General features: G+C 43.5%; 1 protein-coding gene across 1 annotated transcript; it reads right to left on the bottom strand.

The window, feature by feature from the left end:
• Positions 1 to 2525: 2525 nt before the first annotated feature.
• On the bottom strand, positions 2526 to 16903 carry SH2D1A (SH2 domain containing 1A). The gene is made up of 4 exons (XM_065643538.1): positions 16767 to 16903; positions 5385 to 5448; positions 2922 to 3057; positions 2526 to 2566 (listed from the first exon to the last, which is right to left on the bottom strand). The coding sequence occupies exons 1-4, from the start codon at positions 16901 to 16903 to the stop codon at positions 2526 to 2528; spliced, it is 378 nt and encodes a 125-aa protein (XP_065499610.1).
• Between the last annotated feature and the right edge of the window lie 2031 nt (positions 16904 to 18934).

Here is an 18934-nt window from a genome sequence, read left to right as displayed (position 1 = left end):
TTGAAGCCAATAGGACATTTCTGTAGGAAACAGCCCTCCGGCAAAGTGCATCCCACTACATCCCCACCACGGTGCAATCAGGAGAGGCCAGGTAAACACAAAGCCAGGGAGGAACAACCAGGGACCAGCGGCCACAGAAGCCGGGAAACCTTTAAGTCACAGAGGAGGAGGGAAAGGGTCAGTGGGCACAAGTGACAGCAAAGCAGAGGGTGTGTAGGGATGTTGTGCTCCGTACTGGCATTAGGCAGTTCAGCACCTCCATGGATGGCATTTGCTAAATTATGTAACAATTAAAAAAACAGCTTTTAAATATTTTATTAAAGAGCAAATCCTTCTGACTCTGCCACTGTATGGCACTATATTAAGGTAAGAGGCTTGTTCCAACCAATGGGCTTATGTAACAAGGAGGCGCAGAGCAACACATGCCAACACAGTGTAAAATCTGATGTGACTCGTCAGGGGATGGAACTTTTCACTGCAAATGAAATTTGGCCTTCATTTAGACAGAAACTGCGTAATGAACTAAAATTGTCACAACTTTGCAACAGTATTACCCACTGGTCCCTCTTACAATGAGGCCGTTCATTTATTGCATTTATTCCCATTGCTGGTTTATGAGGAACATGTTGTGCGTTACAGAAAATGTCTTATTGCTTGCACTGTCTCATGCACACATTCCCTCTTACAGAAACACACACAGCCACCCATAGGGGAAAAAAAATAAATAAATAAAAGAGAAAAAAAAAAAAGAGGAGAGGAAAAAAAAAATCCAGTAAACCTCCCAGACTGCTGCTTGCAGAACAGTAACCTTGCTGCGTCCTGCACTTGCAGCCCGTTTAGCTCTGTCACTGTTCACATCCAGCTTGCTTTTAGGGAGGTGAAAACAAGGCAAGATCCAGGATACCAACAATTAAGTAGGTCGAGGGTGGAGGGTTTTGTTTGTTTGTTTGTTTTTTAACATAAGGGTGAAGGAGGATCCAGGCAGGATACACACCCCCACAAGTGTCCCGTACGCACATACAAATACTCACTGCGACCTTTACAGGGAGGCGGCTGCTGCCTCAGGAACCACCACCAGCCCCAAGCAGCTGCGGTGCCACTCACCCTGCGGCCGAGCCACAGCTTGGCCACGTCTGCTGGAATTTGGTCTGGTTTGTTCTGCTGAGCCTGTAGCCCCGTGTTTCTGGAAAAACTTCTTTACCTCATAGGAAACGTTTCCTTCCTTCCGAGCTGTGCAGAGGAAATTAGAAGTATAGGCACATAATATTTAACCAGAGCAAAAGGTGGCTATAGAATGTTTAGAGTTGTAGTTTTTTTAAATATACGTTTTTGTAGTATTTTTGCAATCACTGTTAGCCTTGTGCTTTGGAAAGGAGCATGGGAGAATCACCTTTTTTTGGATAGTCAGGACCATTCGTGCAGGTCGAAGCACAACTAACAGTAGCACAAACCTACCAGCCAGCCCAGCTGCGTCCCCTCGCACACGAAGAGCCGGGCCCCACGCCGAGAGAGCCCGGACCACATCTACCACCCTGTGACTGCACTACAGACACCTCTTCTCCTGAAACAAGCTGCTGTAGGACAGCCGGTCTGTTCAAGTGTTTCCTCCTGTCTGCCAGTTCAGGCAGGACAGTCATCGTGATTGATAAACCCACATCGAAAAGGCGGGTACTGGAGTTCCCCGGTAGCCAGGTGCTCACCCTGAGCAGCTGACGGGTCCTGTAGAGTTGAGCCTCTCCTCCAGGAGCCCAGCAGCAGCATGCAAACACACACATACACAACGCAAAGCAGAGAAACAGTCATGCAAAAATAATTTATTTTTAAAAATTGTGTGCAGGGATGGGGTTTTTTTCCAAGTATGGAGAATATCTAAAAGCAAAGAGTGATGTTCTCTGCTGGTTTCCTCAGTTACTCAGTGCATCGCTTAAGCTTTTTGATCATTCCGTGCAAACTACAAATTTTGTACAGCCAGGCAGTGGTGGCCGGTGGGAAATCGGTTAGTGGGGATCCTCGTGATACCACCTCCAGAATATCTTTAGGAACTGTATGAATGACAGACACAAAGCCCACCCAAGGCAAGGACATCTTAATGTCATTTTCCTAAGGCTATAAAAGGGGACTTGCCCATTTCTGCATAAATACCAATTAGAACAAAGCAAAAAAGGGTCCAAAGTTAAGTAATGTAAAATTAGTAACTAATTATTAATTAGGAACTAATCTTGAAGTGAAAAATATTTTGTACTTAAAAGTACAAAGAGAAAAAAGACATTACATTATTTAGTAGCTGATATTTTTTATCCTCTCAAAAAAAGAAAAAGAAAAAGAAAAAAATCCTATATTCAAAACATTCTGAAACTTGAAACTTCTAAGTTTTGAGCTAGAAATTCTAAGAAATACACATTTCTGCAAATGTTACAAGAAAACTCATGGAGTTGTATTAACTATCACATAAATTGTTCTGTTCTAGAGCATGGACCAGAGGAGACAGTGGAAGATATGGTTGTGTCACACCTGGCAAAACATCTTCATGACGGCTGCAGGTGGAAGTCATGGCCTTCATTTCTCCCTAAGAAAAATAATCGCAAACATAAGAAAGGATGAAGACTGCAAGAAAATGGACAGAGCAGAAGGTTTTTAGTACAAGAGCAAGGGCGCTGGGGAGGGCAGGTAGCCATCGTCGGCATAGCATTTGGGAATATATATTCAAAATCTATTTCCTCATCACATTGACAGGCCTTGTCTCTAATGAGCACTTCAGTGCCAGCATTTCAATCACACAGTAACAAAGTTAGGGCATATTTTTGGCAGTACCACTGTGCTGGCTAGTTCCTGTCAAAGAGACAGATAAGTCCAAGACCTTCCCCGCTGCGATGGAAGGCTCTGCTCAGCTGTGGCCAAGGCTCCCTCCACCCCGCAAGTACCTGGGGGGTATTTGGCTTTCGCATAGTTGATGATCGGGTGCTGCAGGGGCGTTACGATGCCTTGGTCGGGTTTCTGGAAAGCTGAAATGAGGTTGTGCACTTTCCGAAAGAGCCTCCGGTGGACCCCAGGCGCTGTCTGCGAAGCCAAAGGGTGAGAGGTGAAAGGGGATGCTGGGTTCTGAGCATTTGTGCAGGGCTTAGGGTGCTGGCACAAAAGCCTTCTCCTCAGAAATGCACACACCTCCCAGGGAAGAACCAGCCCTTCACTTGGACCTCCTGATGTGCTAACTTCAAATGAGTCAATGAGCCATGCTGCTCTTCTCCTTCCCCCAGGCCATCACATCTTTCCTGCACTGAGAGCGGTTTCCAGCTGTTTGGTGATATAAGGCTGGAAGAGGGATGATTTCTTAATCACTACAAGAGAAACCCAGAGCCTGCCATGCTGATTACGCAAATTCCCAAGTGGTCTTCCACTATTTCTGATTTATTGCAGCCAGTGCTTAACCTCCAGCCTGGGGTTTATTGGTAAGATCCTTCCAGCCTGGAAATACCAGTAAGACAATCTAGAGAGCTACCTGACAGAGCTACTGGGGAGGGGGAGTCCTTACATCACTAAATTCAGGTTTGGACATGGCCTTTCTCCAAGCATTCGATACTGGCTTATCTGTTCATCGGGTATTCCTGTCTATCTCTTGTACAAAGGCAGCAGCAAAATGTTGCCTGTTTATTAAAAGTGGGAGTTTTTCTATCTTTCACCATTAGCATCTTTTCGAACTCTGTGAAATGAAACTGTGTCTCCTTTTAATCAAAAATCCCACGTTTCTGTTAAATCCTTCAGGACATTCTTGTAACAACTCCTCCCCACCGAAGCCATGGGCAGACAGGCACAAGTCCTGCCGGCACAGTCCCACCCGCGGGACACTGCTCTCAGCCAGCCTAAATCCTGCCTCCATTGGCACCAGCCGCAGGCTTCACACTGGCTGGGGTTTCCCCAGCTCTGTTTTAATTTCCCTGCCGAGTCCTTGAAAGACGGGTGCAACCTGAGCTTGAGCAGAGACTAACCAGCCCTCGGGAAGGAAACGGAGACAGAAAAGCACCAGCTGCAGCTGGAGCCTGTTTTGGCCTTGGAGGCACATTTTGTGCGGATAAGTTGGATTTAGGCTACTGTTTCTAACAGCTGAGGCCAGTGTGGTCCCAGCAACGTTTACTCAAAGGTTTCCATTTGCTTAAAGAAAGGGATGGTATCATTGGGCTGTGCATCCCTGTAGAGGATGCATTGATAATGCTGGGCCTTCCGGACACCTATGCTGTGAAATACAGACAGGGTTTGCCTAAAATACAGTGAGGGAAAGCCCAAGACCCAGACATAGGAAACCAGTGGAGCTCATGGGGCAGGAGTTGTAGCACACCTGTGTAACACCAGAGAAACCTCGCTGCGGATGTTGATGTTAGCTGGGGCCAAAGCAGGCTGCAGCCTCACTCAGGGAATTATCCTGCACAGCGGGGTCACAGCACCCGTCCTGAGACACCAGTGCTCGCCCTGGCATGCGGGGTGCACTACCACCCCACCCCAGAACCCCTCCTGCTCGGGCCATGTGAAGCTACAGAGTGCTCCTGACGCCTTACAGGAATGACTGAGTGAATTCTTCCTGGGGACCATTCCCAAGGGGAACACAGACAATTATTTACTCTGCAGTAATGTGAGTCACTTCTACTCCACGATCTGCTTCTAAGTAACCCCAGGAATAAGTCTTGTCTTCCAGAGCACCGCAACCACTTCTGTTATCGTAATGGCCAAGGAATGGCCTGTCTAGAAATCACTTAATGTTTGTAATCAGTGTTCATTAATGTGCAAACAGAAAGCTAATTATGAATTAATACACAGAGTACAGCCGAAGAACAAGACCTTCATAAAAGAAACACAGGTTAGTATCCCGATTCCATCAACCTAAATAGTTGTCTGTATTGCAAATTGTGTTATTCTACAATTGAATTACTAGTTTCTTATCATATGGGTGAAAATATATTTTGTATCGAGTTTTGGCAACCCTGATTGAGTTTTGCATCCATGATGAATTAATCCAGAGAGAAATTAACTTTAAAACACTGTAGATTGAAAATAATTTCCTTAAATATTCTGACATTAATGGTATGTGGGAGAGAAGGGAACTGATTGTGCTTGTCAAATTATAAAAACACAATATTTTTGCAATTTAAAATGATGCAAAATAATGCACTATTGCATTATGCAACAGCTGAAATGTAACAGGAAATTAATTTATGAGTTCGACACTACCAGAAATGGCACCAAGACATCTTACTGATGGGCACACTCAAGATCGATTACCTTCAATGAAAATCGCACTATCCAGGAACATGAATAATTTGAATATATTTCACTGAATCAATGCAAACATCAAACAGAATGTATAAATTTTCAGTAGAGAAAGGAGAAGTACACACCTCAGCACTCCAGGACCCAGTTTCTGTCTTGGACACTCTGTAGGTATAAACGTAACCCTGATGCCTGTGAATAAAAAAAATCAACAGTATGTATTACTCATTTCTACTGCCAGGTTTCACAAGAGGTACACTCTGTTATGTGGGAGTCTATTTATCTGCTAACCTTTCATTAACAGTAAACTCACCCATAAAGGCACTAGGCAGATTAAAAAAACCAAACAAAACTGAGACACAGGTCAGAAGCTCTGTGCAACCTACTGGGCTCTTTTTGGATGGGAGGGATTGGTCTGACTCAGATCTAGTTCAACTATATTCAGTTATTCTAGGCTAAGTGAAATTGCTTTCATTCCTGCCTCAGCATTATTTTTTTTTTCAGTGGCCTCCTTTTACTGACACACACCAGACATACTTTCATTGGAAAAACAGATGACAGACAACATTACTGTTTTGTGATTGATTTAAATGCAGATGTTCCCAGAAGCAATAGTGTGAGCCTAATTTATTTGGAAAGCTAGACCCACAAAAGCCAGGTGAATTATTCTTTGCCTTGCTTGTATGTTCCTAATTCTCAAATGCTGACGAAGGAAACTTATGAGAGCATGGAATCTTCCTTCTTTTGAAATCTGAGTATTTTGAGCATAAGGAGTCATGCACTAAAAACACAAGACATAATTGTGTCCAAAGTCAGTCTTACTTCTCTGACAAGCTCAACACAGTGAATGAATTACATGGCAGAGTATTATACCAATATCCAAAAATTTAACTCAGAAGCAGAGACAATTGATAGTAGTTCTGTAGGTGCAACATTAGTTTGGATGGTATCAGATAAGAAAGATTGTATTTCATACTGCACAGATTTATATAAATACACAGCAGGATTTTAGGGGCTGTTCCCTTAAGAAAGCAGAAACATACTGTATTTCTTTCCAATTATACACGGTATTATAGTAGTTACTACAAAATAGCAGAAACCATCAATGACACAGATACCGTATGATTGCAATTACTTACGCTCCGTGTCATGGCTCCTGGATAAATTCTTGTTAAAAAGTCATTACAGCAACCTCTGCAAAGCAGTGTCTGATATAATTTATCCAAGCAGGAAGTTGTTAACAGTTGTCACACTGCTATAACCCCACAAAGTGCGAGCAAAAACGCCTGTCGTGATTTGTGAGCTCTCCTCCCACCACTCTGCTCCCACTGTGATTAAATACGGAGGCAGAAGACACAAAGCTGTTCCCTCCTGTCGGGGCTGTAGGGACAAACTCCCTGTGCAGCACCTGGGACACTGCCCTCCTCCTCCTCATGTGTGGGGACAAGTCTGACCCAACCCCATGATCCCACCACAACTTCATCCACCTTTTCGTGTCAACAAAAGGAGCAATCTCCCCAGAGACACGACTTCCCGCCTGGCACCAGATGGACGCGAAAAGTGGCCAGCCATGCTCACTTTATGGAAACCTAAGGAGGAAAAGAGCTGACACCACTTCTTCCCCCAGAAAGCTCAACTGCTCCCGTCCCTCAAGGGTTTGGATGGGCCCAGAAAGGGCCCTTGGGAAGGCGTGAGCAACTTGCTGTGGCTGCGGGAGGAGGGAAAGGTGGCGAAGGACAACATGTCCATGCCATGGCACCACAGTGACTGGTGCTTGAGACCACAGCTCAAGCCCAGTTGTTCAAAAGCACATCCCTCTAAACCACTAGATATGTTTGTGTTCAGTCAGTCCCACGCCTCCCATTGGGGCCCCTAGGCCATCTCATACTATCACGACCTTTCTTAAAAACTCTGAGACCTGTGCCTGTATTGTCAGCTTTTCATGAGCAGCTGATGTTCACATTCATCCTTTCTTTTTAGAAATCATGAGGGGCTTTCCTGCACCTATGTATGTAGCACAGCAGCCGATATATAGTTACTGAAATTAAGATTTTTATCGGCCATAGTGTGGAAACACCAGAGAGGTCTTGGCATTTCTTCTCCTCTCTTTGAAGTGGATGTTTGACCATCTCCATGGTAATTTTTTTTCAAGCCTCAAAACCAACAGAATCAATATGTAAAAATCTAAAACTCACTCTCTTGCCTCCTCTTTTTAATAATACACTGTGCATATTACCCATGTTTGTTCTTGTTTGTCCCAAAGCATTCTGACTGCTTCAGTCTCTTTAAAATCTGATTTTTTTCCACAAATGGCTCAGTTGTCCGGAAAGCTACCATCTGGTGTTCCTTTCATCATTTTCTGTACCTGAGAGACTGCATGACTTGAAGTGGTTGAGGGGCTGGGGTGCTGCCCTGACTCTGAAATATCTGATGGCTTTCAGTACTCTGCCAGAAGGGTTTACTAAGCTGGACAAATTGAAAAATAGGGGTCAGATAAAGTCATATTCAGGGCCAAAGCAGGGTAAGGTATAAGACAGACACCTACCCTGCATTTTTCAAAACATGCCACTGTAAAATATTTCAGCCAAGCCCAGAGAAAGCACAAAGGATAGCTCAGATTAAAAACCCGTGAGATACAGAGAAAAAAGAACAAGAGTTTGGGAACATGGGCACTTTGAGCACAGCATGTAGAACAGGAGGGGTATGACATTGCTACCACAGCCTTGCAAGGGACAAGTGAGAGCTCTCCACTCCCCTGGCAAATGTACATTTTTTCCCAGAGGACAGAAGACTGAAAGGCCTGAAGGCATTCACTGTGCTTAAGCTGACAAAGACAACGTTGTAGTCTATCGTTGGCTCTGAAGCCATCAGTAAACACAGCTACTCCACAGACTCTCACAGAGGTGAGATCGTCCAGGACCACCACACCTGCTTCTTCAAAGGAAAAGCACAAAGCAAGGCGGATGCATTTTGTTAGGAAGGCGAACAACTAAATCTTCCCACCTAACTGCTTTCCATTGGGTTTTTTGTTTCCACAAAATGAATTACAGCTCTCCTGATAAGTGCTCTCCCAACGAATATGATCTTATCAAAACTTTCTGTTAAGCAGCAGGAACTTACTTCATTACCACTTCAAAGTGCTTTTTGTCTTCCGTGTGTGAGTGACATGATTTTGATGAGCCAAATTCCCTTTACTGCTAGACAGGCACAGCCTCCTGTGAGAAAGGTTTTTATGATTTAAACTACCCAACATTAACTGAGATCAGTGTGGGCTGAAGGAAGATCAAGGTGTTTTTCTTAAAACAAAAAGTAAATACAAAAGTTGAAATTGAGATTGTATAGAACATTATCTTCCAAAGAGCAAAACACATAATAACAGTCAAAAGCAGGTGAAAAAGTGCATTTACTGAAGCTTAGGTCTCAGGAGATGAGAAATTCCCCAGCCACCGTGAGGGGCAGCTCAGTTTTCTACATTTTACTCAATTCATGGCAGGAAAAGACCTCCTAGTGTGACACAATGTCCCTATATATGGTGTGGCCACACAGCTAAATCCAAAAAACTAGTGCCACGTGGCCTGGGCATGACACTAGTCACTGGGGGTCTCTCACACAGCTCATGCTTTGAGGCCATTACCTAGTGAGATGCAGTTCAAGTCCACCTCTCAGTGACATGAATTCCTCTCTCTGCTGGACAAAATCAACAGGAGATGGACACATGTCACTGGGAGAAGGATTTCAGTGAGCATTCTTGCAGTGACACTGGCTTACCACCATTCCTTGCAGGCTGACCAGCTCCTGACACCCAAAGACGGGCTCCCCCATCCCTTCATCTGGCCCAGGGATGGCCACAAGCCTCATTCACAATTACAAAACTCCTCTTTCCTGCCAGTGACGCCCAAGGGACAGGAGCAATCATGAGTTAACAGTTTGATGAACAAAGCCATATAAATTTTTCATCAAAGGCAAAAAATGCCAAAATGCTGATGAGAAGTAGAAAATAGCCATTGCTGTAAGGAAAGTGTTGGATAGCATTTACAAAAGAGTGTGTTGGTCACCACGGATGATATTTTTCTGTCATCCCACTTATTTTTTCATCTCCATAACAAAGGATGTGTTATACCAGCTGGGAACTACAGTAGCACTCTCTTTGTTGCAACACGATCACTGGGAAAACTTCATGAAAGGAAAATCTAGAAAAAGTTGCTATTACAGGAAACAGACTGCTTTATATTACAGGGTTTTTTCTTTATAGCTAGATAATTCCTCCCAAAGAGCTACAAAGGCATCATTCACAGATGACATACTGAGGCAGCATCTGTCTACCTGTCCTCTCCACTCCTCCTTTTCAACTGTGATCAGACTTGTTAAAGCTGCATTTGCTTTAACAGGTGAATAATTACAATCTTCTGCACCATTGAAATAGCCAGAGGATATTAGCCGCATGCTGCAGATTAAAATTAAGCATGACATTTCAGCTGCACGGTATATTTTAAAACCATCTCCAAATGTTTTGTACCTCAGTTGGGAAATTTTATTAAACTAATTCGTATTCATTTCTGGGTCCAAAATGGAACAAATATAAAGGGAGAAAGCCAGAGAGACAGGGAAAGCCATGTCAGCAATAAATGACATCAGTTTCTTCCTTTTTACATAGCTTTCTCCTCTGGTGTCTTTGCTCTATACCAGTCAGTTCTTCTTACCTGGTATATTTGCATCCTGATCTTACTTGTAATTTCACTTTACAATATTGCTCGGTGAGAGCTCACGGGGGACTCGGTACTTTGGGATTGGGGTTCAGTGGCACGCAGCAGATAACATACTGAGCGAGAGAGGTCAGCCTGCAGCCACTTCTGCCTTATCCAGAGGGGTTTGATGCAGGTTGCAGATCAGCTCCTGAGTGCTCACTCAGAAGGACCAACCTCAGCAGCGTCCCAGTGGGCAGCCCTGGACTGGGAACATGGGCAGTGACATGAACAGCACAGTAACTACAGAGGTGGAATGCGGCTACCACAGAGCCAAAAGTCCTGAGATCAGGGGAAGGCACATCAGTGCCCGGCAGCCTGCACGTCCACACCTGGGCTCAGCCAGGTACCCCTGGTCTCCCCTCTGCAACAGAGGTGACAGCTGCCAAAAGGATGAAACGGTCAACCCAGCCAACCACTTATTCTTCCTTTTTCTTTCTTTTTCCCTTTTAATTGTTGTATTTCTGCTCGGTTTATTAATCACGGAAAGGCCAAAAAGTCTTGTTATTTAATGTAGGAGAAAATCCTATTTAGGCTTGTATCTCCTCACTGTGCCTCAGAATTTGCATTTTCTTTTTGACAGGCAGCCTGGTTCCTGCCTTATTTAGGTCTCAGACACACAATCAAGGTACAGCAACTTAGCAATTACCATCCATCAGCTAACTCAAGCTGAAGAAATAGCATTCACATTGAGATGATGGGCAAGATACAAGCTCTATGTCAGCAAGAGTGAATAAAATAGTTTAAAACAGTGTTTACAACACCTGAAAAGCCCAACAATTACTGTAGCTTAACTCACAGCAGGATTCTATACGTATCCACTTCAGCTTACATGTCTGTCACTGATTCCCCTACTAACACTCTTTTTGTGACAAAAAATTTACCTGTGATACTGAATCCGTAACTACAATTAGCTTACCATACTGCTATGGCATTATAAAGCAGACACACTATCTTGGTTTTCTTTTCTCAAATTATCAGAAGCCTGAAAGACTAAATCAAGTCTTGTGATGTGCCTCGGAATTTATGCACAGATTTCTGTGTAAGATTGTCAGCATCTTCACCACTTCAACACACCTAACCATCAGTAGAAATGCTGCTGATTTACTTAATGAGTGTGTAGCCTGTCTGAGCAAGGTTTTTATTGGTCTAATACAAGGTGATGACAGCCAAAAGCAATGTCTCAAAGACTTCTTTTTTTTCAAATTTGAAAATAAAATGAGAATTTATTTGAATCTGAGATGATAAATTACTACTTACTGGTGGGCCAGTAACTAAGCTTCATGTGTCACCATGTCCTCCAGAATCGTACCTCACAAAGGCAAAAACTCATTAAATAAGGTTATCTGGTGAAATTTCATTCACTTTAGGCAAAACTCACAAGAACTGCAACAGATTATACACTGTCAATAGCCCTGTAAATGTTACTGTTTCATATTTCTATGAAACATTTCTTGGTTTGTTAGGCAGTGATTCAGTGTAGCTCATTGTCACATTTCCCATTTCTCTCAGAGCAAGGTAGGCACAGTCTGACCATAAAACCCCTGAACCTGAAATCACTGCTTCAACTAAATCCTTAAAACTCGAGCCTGCAAAACCAGAGTAGAACTGATCTAGGATCTGTTGGCTAATGATTGTACCCATTCTGTCATTTACAGGTTTGTTAGCGCAGTGATTTCCCACTGTTCAGGCTGTCTACATTTCTAAAATCTTACCAAGAAAAGCCATTGGAATATCTGAAGGCCATTAGCCAAGTTATTTTCAGCAAAGATGTAGCTCCTTCTGATTAGCTGAAATATTCACCTCAGTAGAATTTACTGTTGTGCTGTACAAGACTTTTTTCAAAGCTGAAAATCATGTGTGATATTTACGACAACCTTGAATTGAGGGGCTCCTCCTCAGAGAGAAGCTTTTGTTCCAAATTACATTTTAAATTATGATGATTATTATGTGCAGTGTTATAATAAATGCAATTATTCTGCCACTTCTATCAAAAATATTACATGTGAAACAAAAGAAATGCTAAGCTGAAGCTGGCTCGTGATCCTGTATTACACCTTCATGCTGTACAGCTGATACCTCTGCCGCATCGGAAAGTTTCGGCACGTTGCCTGAACTTGTGCACTGTGGTTATGGTGACAGAAAAAATAGCACACGTAAAATCTGATAGGACTGCAGCCTATCCCTGTTGCCATTACTGTTGCTTCAAGAGCTCTAAACAGCTTTCTATTCCGGCTTTTGATTATTCTCCCCAAATTGAATGCGGCACAGTACATGAATCGCTGGTTTCAAACAAATAATCTGAACATACAGTTTGACGAGTATGTCATGTTTAGCTTACTTAAAGGTCTGAAACAACTACTAACATTCCAATATTTTTCAAGTATACGGATTTTAAGACCCAAACTACAAATGCTTTATCTTTGCCCATTCAAGCATGAGCTGCTTGTTTCTGCATGTGTGCTCATATATCTGTAAAGGAAAGTGGTGCTTTTCGTACTGTCTGGCATTTTGTTTATGCATTTTTCAGGCACAGTTTAAGAGGCCGCTTCTCAAACCTGCCACCGTTATTGTGTCCTGTGTCCCTCACTGACTTCATTAGGAGCGGTGTGCACAGACGATTTCTGGGGGTGCTAAGAACGTCAAATGGGCTTTGAGCAAAGAGGAAACCAGACCAGTAAAGAAAGCTCCCTGGAACAATCAGGTCATGATACTAAAACCCCGGTGGACTGCATGTAGTGTTTAACATGTTTACAGGTAAAACGTATACGTTTTTTAAAGCATATGCATTTCTTCTAGCCCAGTTTTCAGGACCAGCAAAAATGTTCTTGCTTTTCAATGCAACCCTAAAAAAATTTCCAGGAGAAGATCATGCTCCTCTGTTGAAGTGTTCAAAACATGATGAACACCCTTAAAGTATATATCGTCAATTTAATAATGATATTCATACAACAAAGATCTTGGGAGCATCTGGTATTAAAAAACTTCGCCAAAATCTGCAGGCAGCACCTGTGTTTGTAAGAACCCCAGGGGACCATGTTGCAAATCAAAACCTTTCTAATCTTCCATGCATAGTTTGACTGTGGTCTTAAAATACTTATGAAAGTGGATTCTTTGTGCTTTGCCACAGCCACACCAAAAAACATTCTCTCTTTGAAGGCTAGCAGGCATGCCATGTGTACATCGTGACTTCGGAGAGCAGAAAGCAGCATTCAAGGAAGATAAAGCAATACTTCAGGAAAAACAAATACAAGAGAAAGCAGAGTTTTCTAGCCAAACGCTGCAGCAACAAGGTGCCGCAGTTACCCAGCTCTGTAGGTCAGGTTTTATGCTACTACCTGTCGCTTTTATGCTTGCCCTGTAAAAATCAGTGTCAGTCACAAGGGATTCATGAAGTCTGTGACTCTTCTCCTGTTTAAAGGTCAGGGCTTCACTTTTTAATTGAAAAAGCAAAAGCTGAATGAGCCTGACCGTGAACACTGTTGCCCTTGTTACGTGTTTCAGCAGGCTCGAAGACTGGCCAAACATGTTAGGGCTCTTTGGGGGTGCCTGATGGGGAGGGAATGGTGGTAGTGGTGGCATCACGAATTTATTCAGTTTCTTGGAAAAAAAAGAGGCAATCTTTGAGCCTAATCAGTGCAGTGGCAACCACAGGACTTACTGATTACTGTACCCGGAGCTAGAAGGGCAGAGCGGCCACCTCTGTGAGTTCAAGCTGATCACAGCATTGTCATCCAAATATTTCTTTAATGACTTATTTGATAAATGTTGGTTTTCTCTCTATCAGAAATATGTCTTTCTATTATTATTTTTACAACTCCCTTCCTCGCCCATGGTGAAAAAAAAAATACCACCACCAAACCTAACCCTAAGAAGGCTTGGGTCTGGGAAGCTGGGGTGGTTTAGGTTTGTTTTATTTTACTTCTCCAGGGAAGTGCAGGGAGAGGAGAAAGAAGACAGACTGAACATGTTTTGATTTTGGAAAACTGGACTATTTTTCTCTTTTTCTTTTCTGAGAGCAATAGAAACATTGCTGTCAGCATGAAACAGTTTCACTTCTGTTAGAAATTGTCAGTGGAAGGATGTAAAATTTTTTGTTTAGCTCTGATGCTTATTGCGATACGTCTAATGTCTGACCAGCTTCATTTCTCATGTTTCAAAGATCACTTTAGTACTTGCAGTAAATACGTTTTGCCTAATCTTGATATATCTAGTTATCCCTAGAGTGATCTTTAGCACAGCTTCTGAACAGAAATGTAAATTTCTGAATAACTTTTTATTCCTAATAATTTCCATTATTTATTGAGAAGGAAGTATATTTAAAAAAACCAGAGAAGTACTTAGTCTTTATTTTCTTTTTCTTAAACAGTGAATACAGCAACTGCAGGTTTCCCTCTCAGTTTTTACCAAAGCCCTCATGCACATACACACTTGCCACCTGTTTCATCTCTGTTCAGACAGTGGTGGAGGTGGGTCCACTGGTTTTATTTTGCCAAAACCAGGCTTAACATCCTCCATTGAATATATATCTACGTCTCTCATGCCTTCCCTATTTGCTCCTCCAGTCTCTCCACTAATGTGCTCTGCTTTGGTAAACTTTTGCCTGTTAAAGCGGTTCTCTAGTTTATGGTCCATATTTCTTTAAACTGCCATTGGTATCTTCAGTGTGAGACCACTTGCTGGTGTCTTTATGGTAACTGTCTTCAAAGTTATTGTGTGATATGTTGTTTACTGTATCTGCTATTTCTTACATAATGCTCTGAATAGAAATATTAAGAAGTACCAAGGCTTAGCTCTAGCATTTTTCAGACACCTTTCTGTCTATATCAGATCATACTCATAATAACATTCTTCTTCATCTAGATTTATCCAAGATGCTATTGAAAATTTCCCTCATAAAAAATTGATTGAGGAGCTACATTCCACAAGAAGCCTGCATAACATTCATCAGTAATATTTTTTGCTTTTCCCTCTTTGCTTATCATATATATGTTTGAATGCAACATAACATGAAGACGTGAGTGGCCCATAATTTCCAGAAGCAATTAGGTAGGGTTCTGTTCCTTACTGAAGTCTCTTTTCCTCCAAAGACTGCAGAGCTTCATAGTTAGCAATTCTTTCTGTTTTTTCTGTTTTCATTTTGTATATTTCATTTCATTCATGAAACTTCTTCTGAAGGACATAAATTACCACTAATACAGCAAAATTTCCCAACTGATGGTGTGCAGATGAAAGATCTTGTTACATACCTACGCTCTGATTTAGACTAATGGTGGACTTCCAGAATTCTCTATTTTATTTGGCATTGTAACATTCTGCCTGACCCTTTCTCTAATGTCTTAGTGTTTCACCTGCTCTGAAAGACTTCCGAGCATTAAGGAGATATATCACCATTTCCTCTCGTAGTTATTTAAAAAATATGCTGCTTTTATTGCCTATTCCTATCACAGGAATCATAGCATTCCTTACCTCTTGCTATGTCTATTCTATTTTCATTTAACTCAAAATGCTTATTTCCCATTTTTCAGCTAGCTGTTAAGGTATTTGTCAACCTAGCTTGGTTCACCTTCCAGTTTCATGAGAGAAAAAATAACACATCTTCTGCTACAAAGATCCTCCCTGAAAACAAGATTGTGTATTTCTGGATTGCCTATAACATTCTTGCATGCCTCTATTTACTAGTCTACAACAGGGGAATAATAATGCTTACTCAGGGCTTAATTACATAGTGTTGGAAATGTATTCAAGACATTTGGGGACCTGACCTAGGACTCTTCTCCCTCTTGTGGTTTTTTGCCAGGTATCTAAGAGCCCTCTGTTAGCTAATTTCTTGCTGGCCCTAAAACAGTTTTCTCTTGGATTCCTTATCCCACTGAAGTAAAGCACAAGTGTCTGTTTAGCCTTGGTAGACACATCTTTGTTCTTTTGGTGCAATGGCATTTTGTTGTACAGCGTTACCTCTCAGGACGTCTGGGACGTCTGGTTTTGCCAAAAATAAGATAACTAAATTACTTCATTAAAATGAGGTCCTATGACTAAAAGGTCCCCCAGGTGCCTCAGGAAAACCTCTCTACCCTCTCTCTGACAGACCAGCCCATCAAATTTTGCCACTTTCGCCCAATTTGATGAAACATTAGCACTTACTTATTCATCAGTATTTCATGTTCTTTACAGGTAGCTTAATCCAAGCCAAATGGCTTGTGGGACACACAGCCTGACCAAGAGCACCCTGAAGCAAAGGCATATTCTGGATGACAGCAATCCACACTACCTTTCCCGATGACAGAGGACAATGGGGATGTTGCTAAGCAAACCCACGAGCACATTTAAGAAGCAGAAGGCAGCGGGCAAAAAGCAAGATTATCCAGCACAAAGAGGCAGTGCATGTCATTCCAAGCCAAGTTGCCTGTCTCTTCCCCATGACACCTCGCTTGTCCTTCCTATGTGCTCCAGACCTGCTTTCTCTTTTTGTTTTACGCCTGGAGGGAGCATGGGCTCTGCAAGGAAAAACCTGCTCCTCTTCACTCTGCAAAGGACCCCACAACGCTTATGCATGCCTGTGCCTTAAGCCAAGGCAAAGGAGCCGAAAGTCTCGCACATCTGCAAATAATAATATTAGGACATATTTTGCCACTGTTACGTGGGAACATCCCGTACTGTGGATGCGAAGGTTGGAAATCAGCTGTCACCTGACCCCAGCACCCCTCTCCCAGCCCCGCTGCCCTCAGCTGCCCCCCGCCCCGGAGCGGCCGTGGCAGCTGCACTCACAGCACGCAGAGGCAGTAGACTCCCGGGATGCTCTCGCTGTCCCGCAGCAGGTAGCTGCCATCGGTGCCCGCAGCCAAGAGCAGCTTCTCCCCAGCCTCTCGGGTGATGCCCCCGTGGTAGATGGGCAGCGCGTCCATGCTGGGGCCGTCGCCTGCGGCGGGCAGCTCTCCTTGTGCACGGCGCTGCCTCCAACTGCTCCTCAGCCGTGTGCTCCCCTCAGCATCTCTATCTCGGTGGCAGATGTAAACAGGATGTGTTCACACCTCTGAAGCCTCCACAAAGGGCGAGACAGCGCTGAGGGAAGAGTGTGGAACGAGCACAGCTTTTTTGTGTTTTATTTTTTCCTTTACCGCTTTTTGTTTTCCTTTTTCACAGTCTGTAACATCCTCACGGCATCGCAGCTCAAACACATGGGTGACATTTCACAGCCCACCCTCGCCCATGCTGCTCCCCGCGCAGCAGGAACGTGACGTGACAGAGCACACGATGGCCGCGGGGTGATGACCACCCTGGGTCGAGGCAGGGAGGCCAGGACCACAGCACCACTGTCAGTGGCTGCCGCAGGTGCTTGTCTCCTCTAGCATTAACCCAAGGAGGGACAAAGAAGGGCGAAGCATGACCTGAAAGGCCCTCTGCGAAGCAGGGATTATTTTTTAACCTCTTATTTTTAAAACCCCCAGAGGCAAGAAACCAGAGAAAGCAAGGTGGCGTCGAGGCCCCTGGCCCGCCAGGCCACTCACTTCAGGCTGCAGGTGCTGAGCACAGCCCCTGATCCATGGTGGCTGGTCCAGTGTGTACAGATGCAAGACATCAGCTAATTTACCTCATGACTGGTTGCGTTCATAGGCTTTAGTGGTGTTTAATCACTGCTCATGTCGGGGGTGCTTATTGTTTCTGCTTGGAGGCAGGCAACAGGCTTGGCACAGGCAAGGAGGCCCCTCACATCCTTCCTGGCACCATCGGTGCCGCTACCGCCTTCGTGAGGTGCACGAGTGGGCAGCCAAAATCCAGATATGTCTGAAAAAGCTATTTCTTTCACCTGCTGTGGTCACAGACATTTCCTCAGTACGCTTGTCACTTGAAAGCTCCCATACGCACGAGCTTGCAAAAGGATCTGTTTGGAAACAAGCTGAAAATGTGCTTTTATGCCACAAAGATATTTCCACCCATGGAAAAACCAAGCATGCTTCCTGGCGCTGAGTGGCACCACACGACAGTGGCAGGGTAGTGCTGTCCCTGCAACCATGGCCATCGGGACAGACCCTTTGAGTTGCAGCGACCTCAGGGCTGAATTCATCCCTGGTGCGAGGCCGCTGCGCTCCCCGGGCGAGCCACATTTTCAAACCCAGGTGTATGAGTAATAACTCACTAAAATATAGCAATAAGTATAGGTCGTGCTTATGACTGATTAGTTTTAAATTGAGTTTGCTAGTAAGACAGAGCAGAATGAAATCATCTCACCCAGGTGTTCACAGAATCCCATGTCCTGGCTGAAGTTAAGGAACTGAGTGAAAAAATAGCTGTCTAGAAACACACATTTCAGGAACAAAAATTAAATTAAAACTCACCAAAAATAAGGGCTGCTCTTTTTACGTTTCAATCACTCAAAATGTTTTTTTCTTGATCATCTCCCAGGGTGTATTTCAGCTATGACCTTTAATATAGTTTTGGCTTGAAAATATTTTTTTCAAACTATGGGGTATTTCAGAAAGATGGACCCGATTTCAAAGAAGTATTTCTTTGAAATCAGGTCCATCTTTTCGAAACACCCTACAGCTTTAGATTTTCCTTTTTCCGACCAGTGAATCACAGGGTAGCTCACATATGGGGCACTACACTAAAGTCACTGATAGCAAAGCCGCAGCTTTCAGAGGAACCAGGAGCCTCTTTCCCTGCAGAGACACCTTGGCTGAGAAAGAGGCAGTAAATCAGCTGAAGAGGGACTGAAAACTTCCACCACCATGTTTAATGCTTTTCTGTTTTGTTACACAGATGATCATTACACTGTTTACATCAACCTGGGGACTCGGTTATCCTGCTTGGTTTTTTAAACTGGTTGTTAAGGTATTTGCACAAAAAGGTAGAGCTGGTAGAGCCTACTGCAAATGTGATTAATGTGGATGGCGACAAGGTGTAAGCAAAGCACTGCTCCCTGAGCAAACTGCTGC

Source organism: Caloenas nicobarica, chromosome 12, assembly GCF_036013445.1.
Source record: "Caloenas nicobarica isolate bCalNic1 chromosome 12, bCalNic1.hap1, whole genome shotgun sequence".
Classification (NCBI taxonomy): Eukaryota; Metazoa; Chordata; class Aves; order Columbiformes; family Columbidae; genus Caloenas; species Caloenas nicobarica.
Note: the sequence above shows the minus strand (reverse complement) of the source record. Positions and strands in the feature narration are given on the sequence as shown.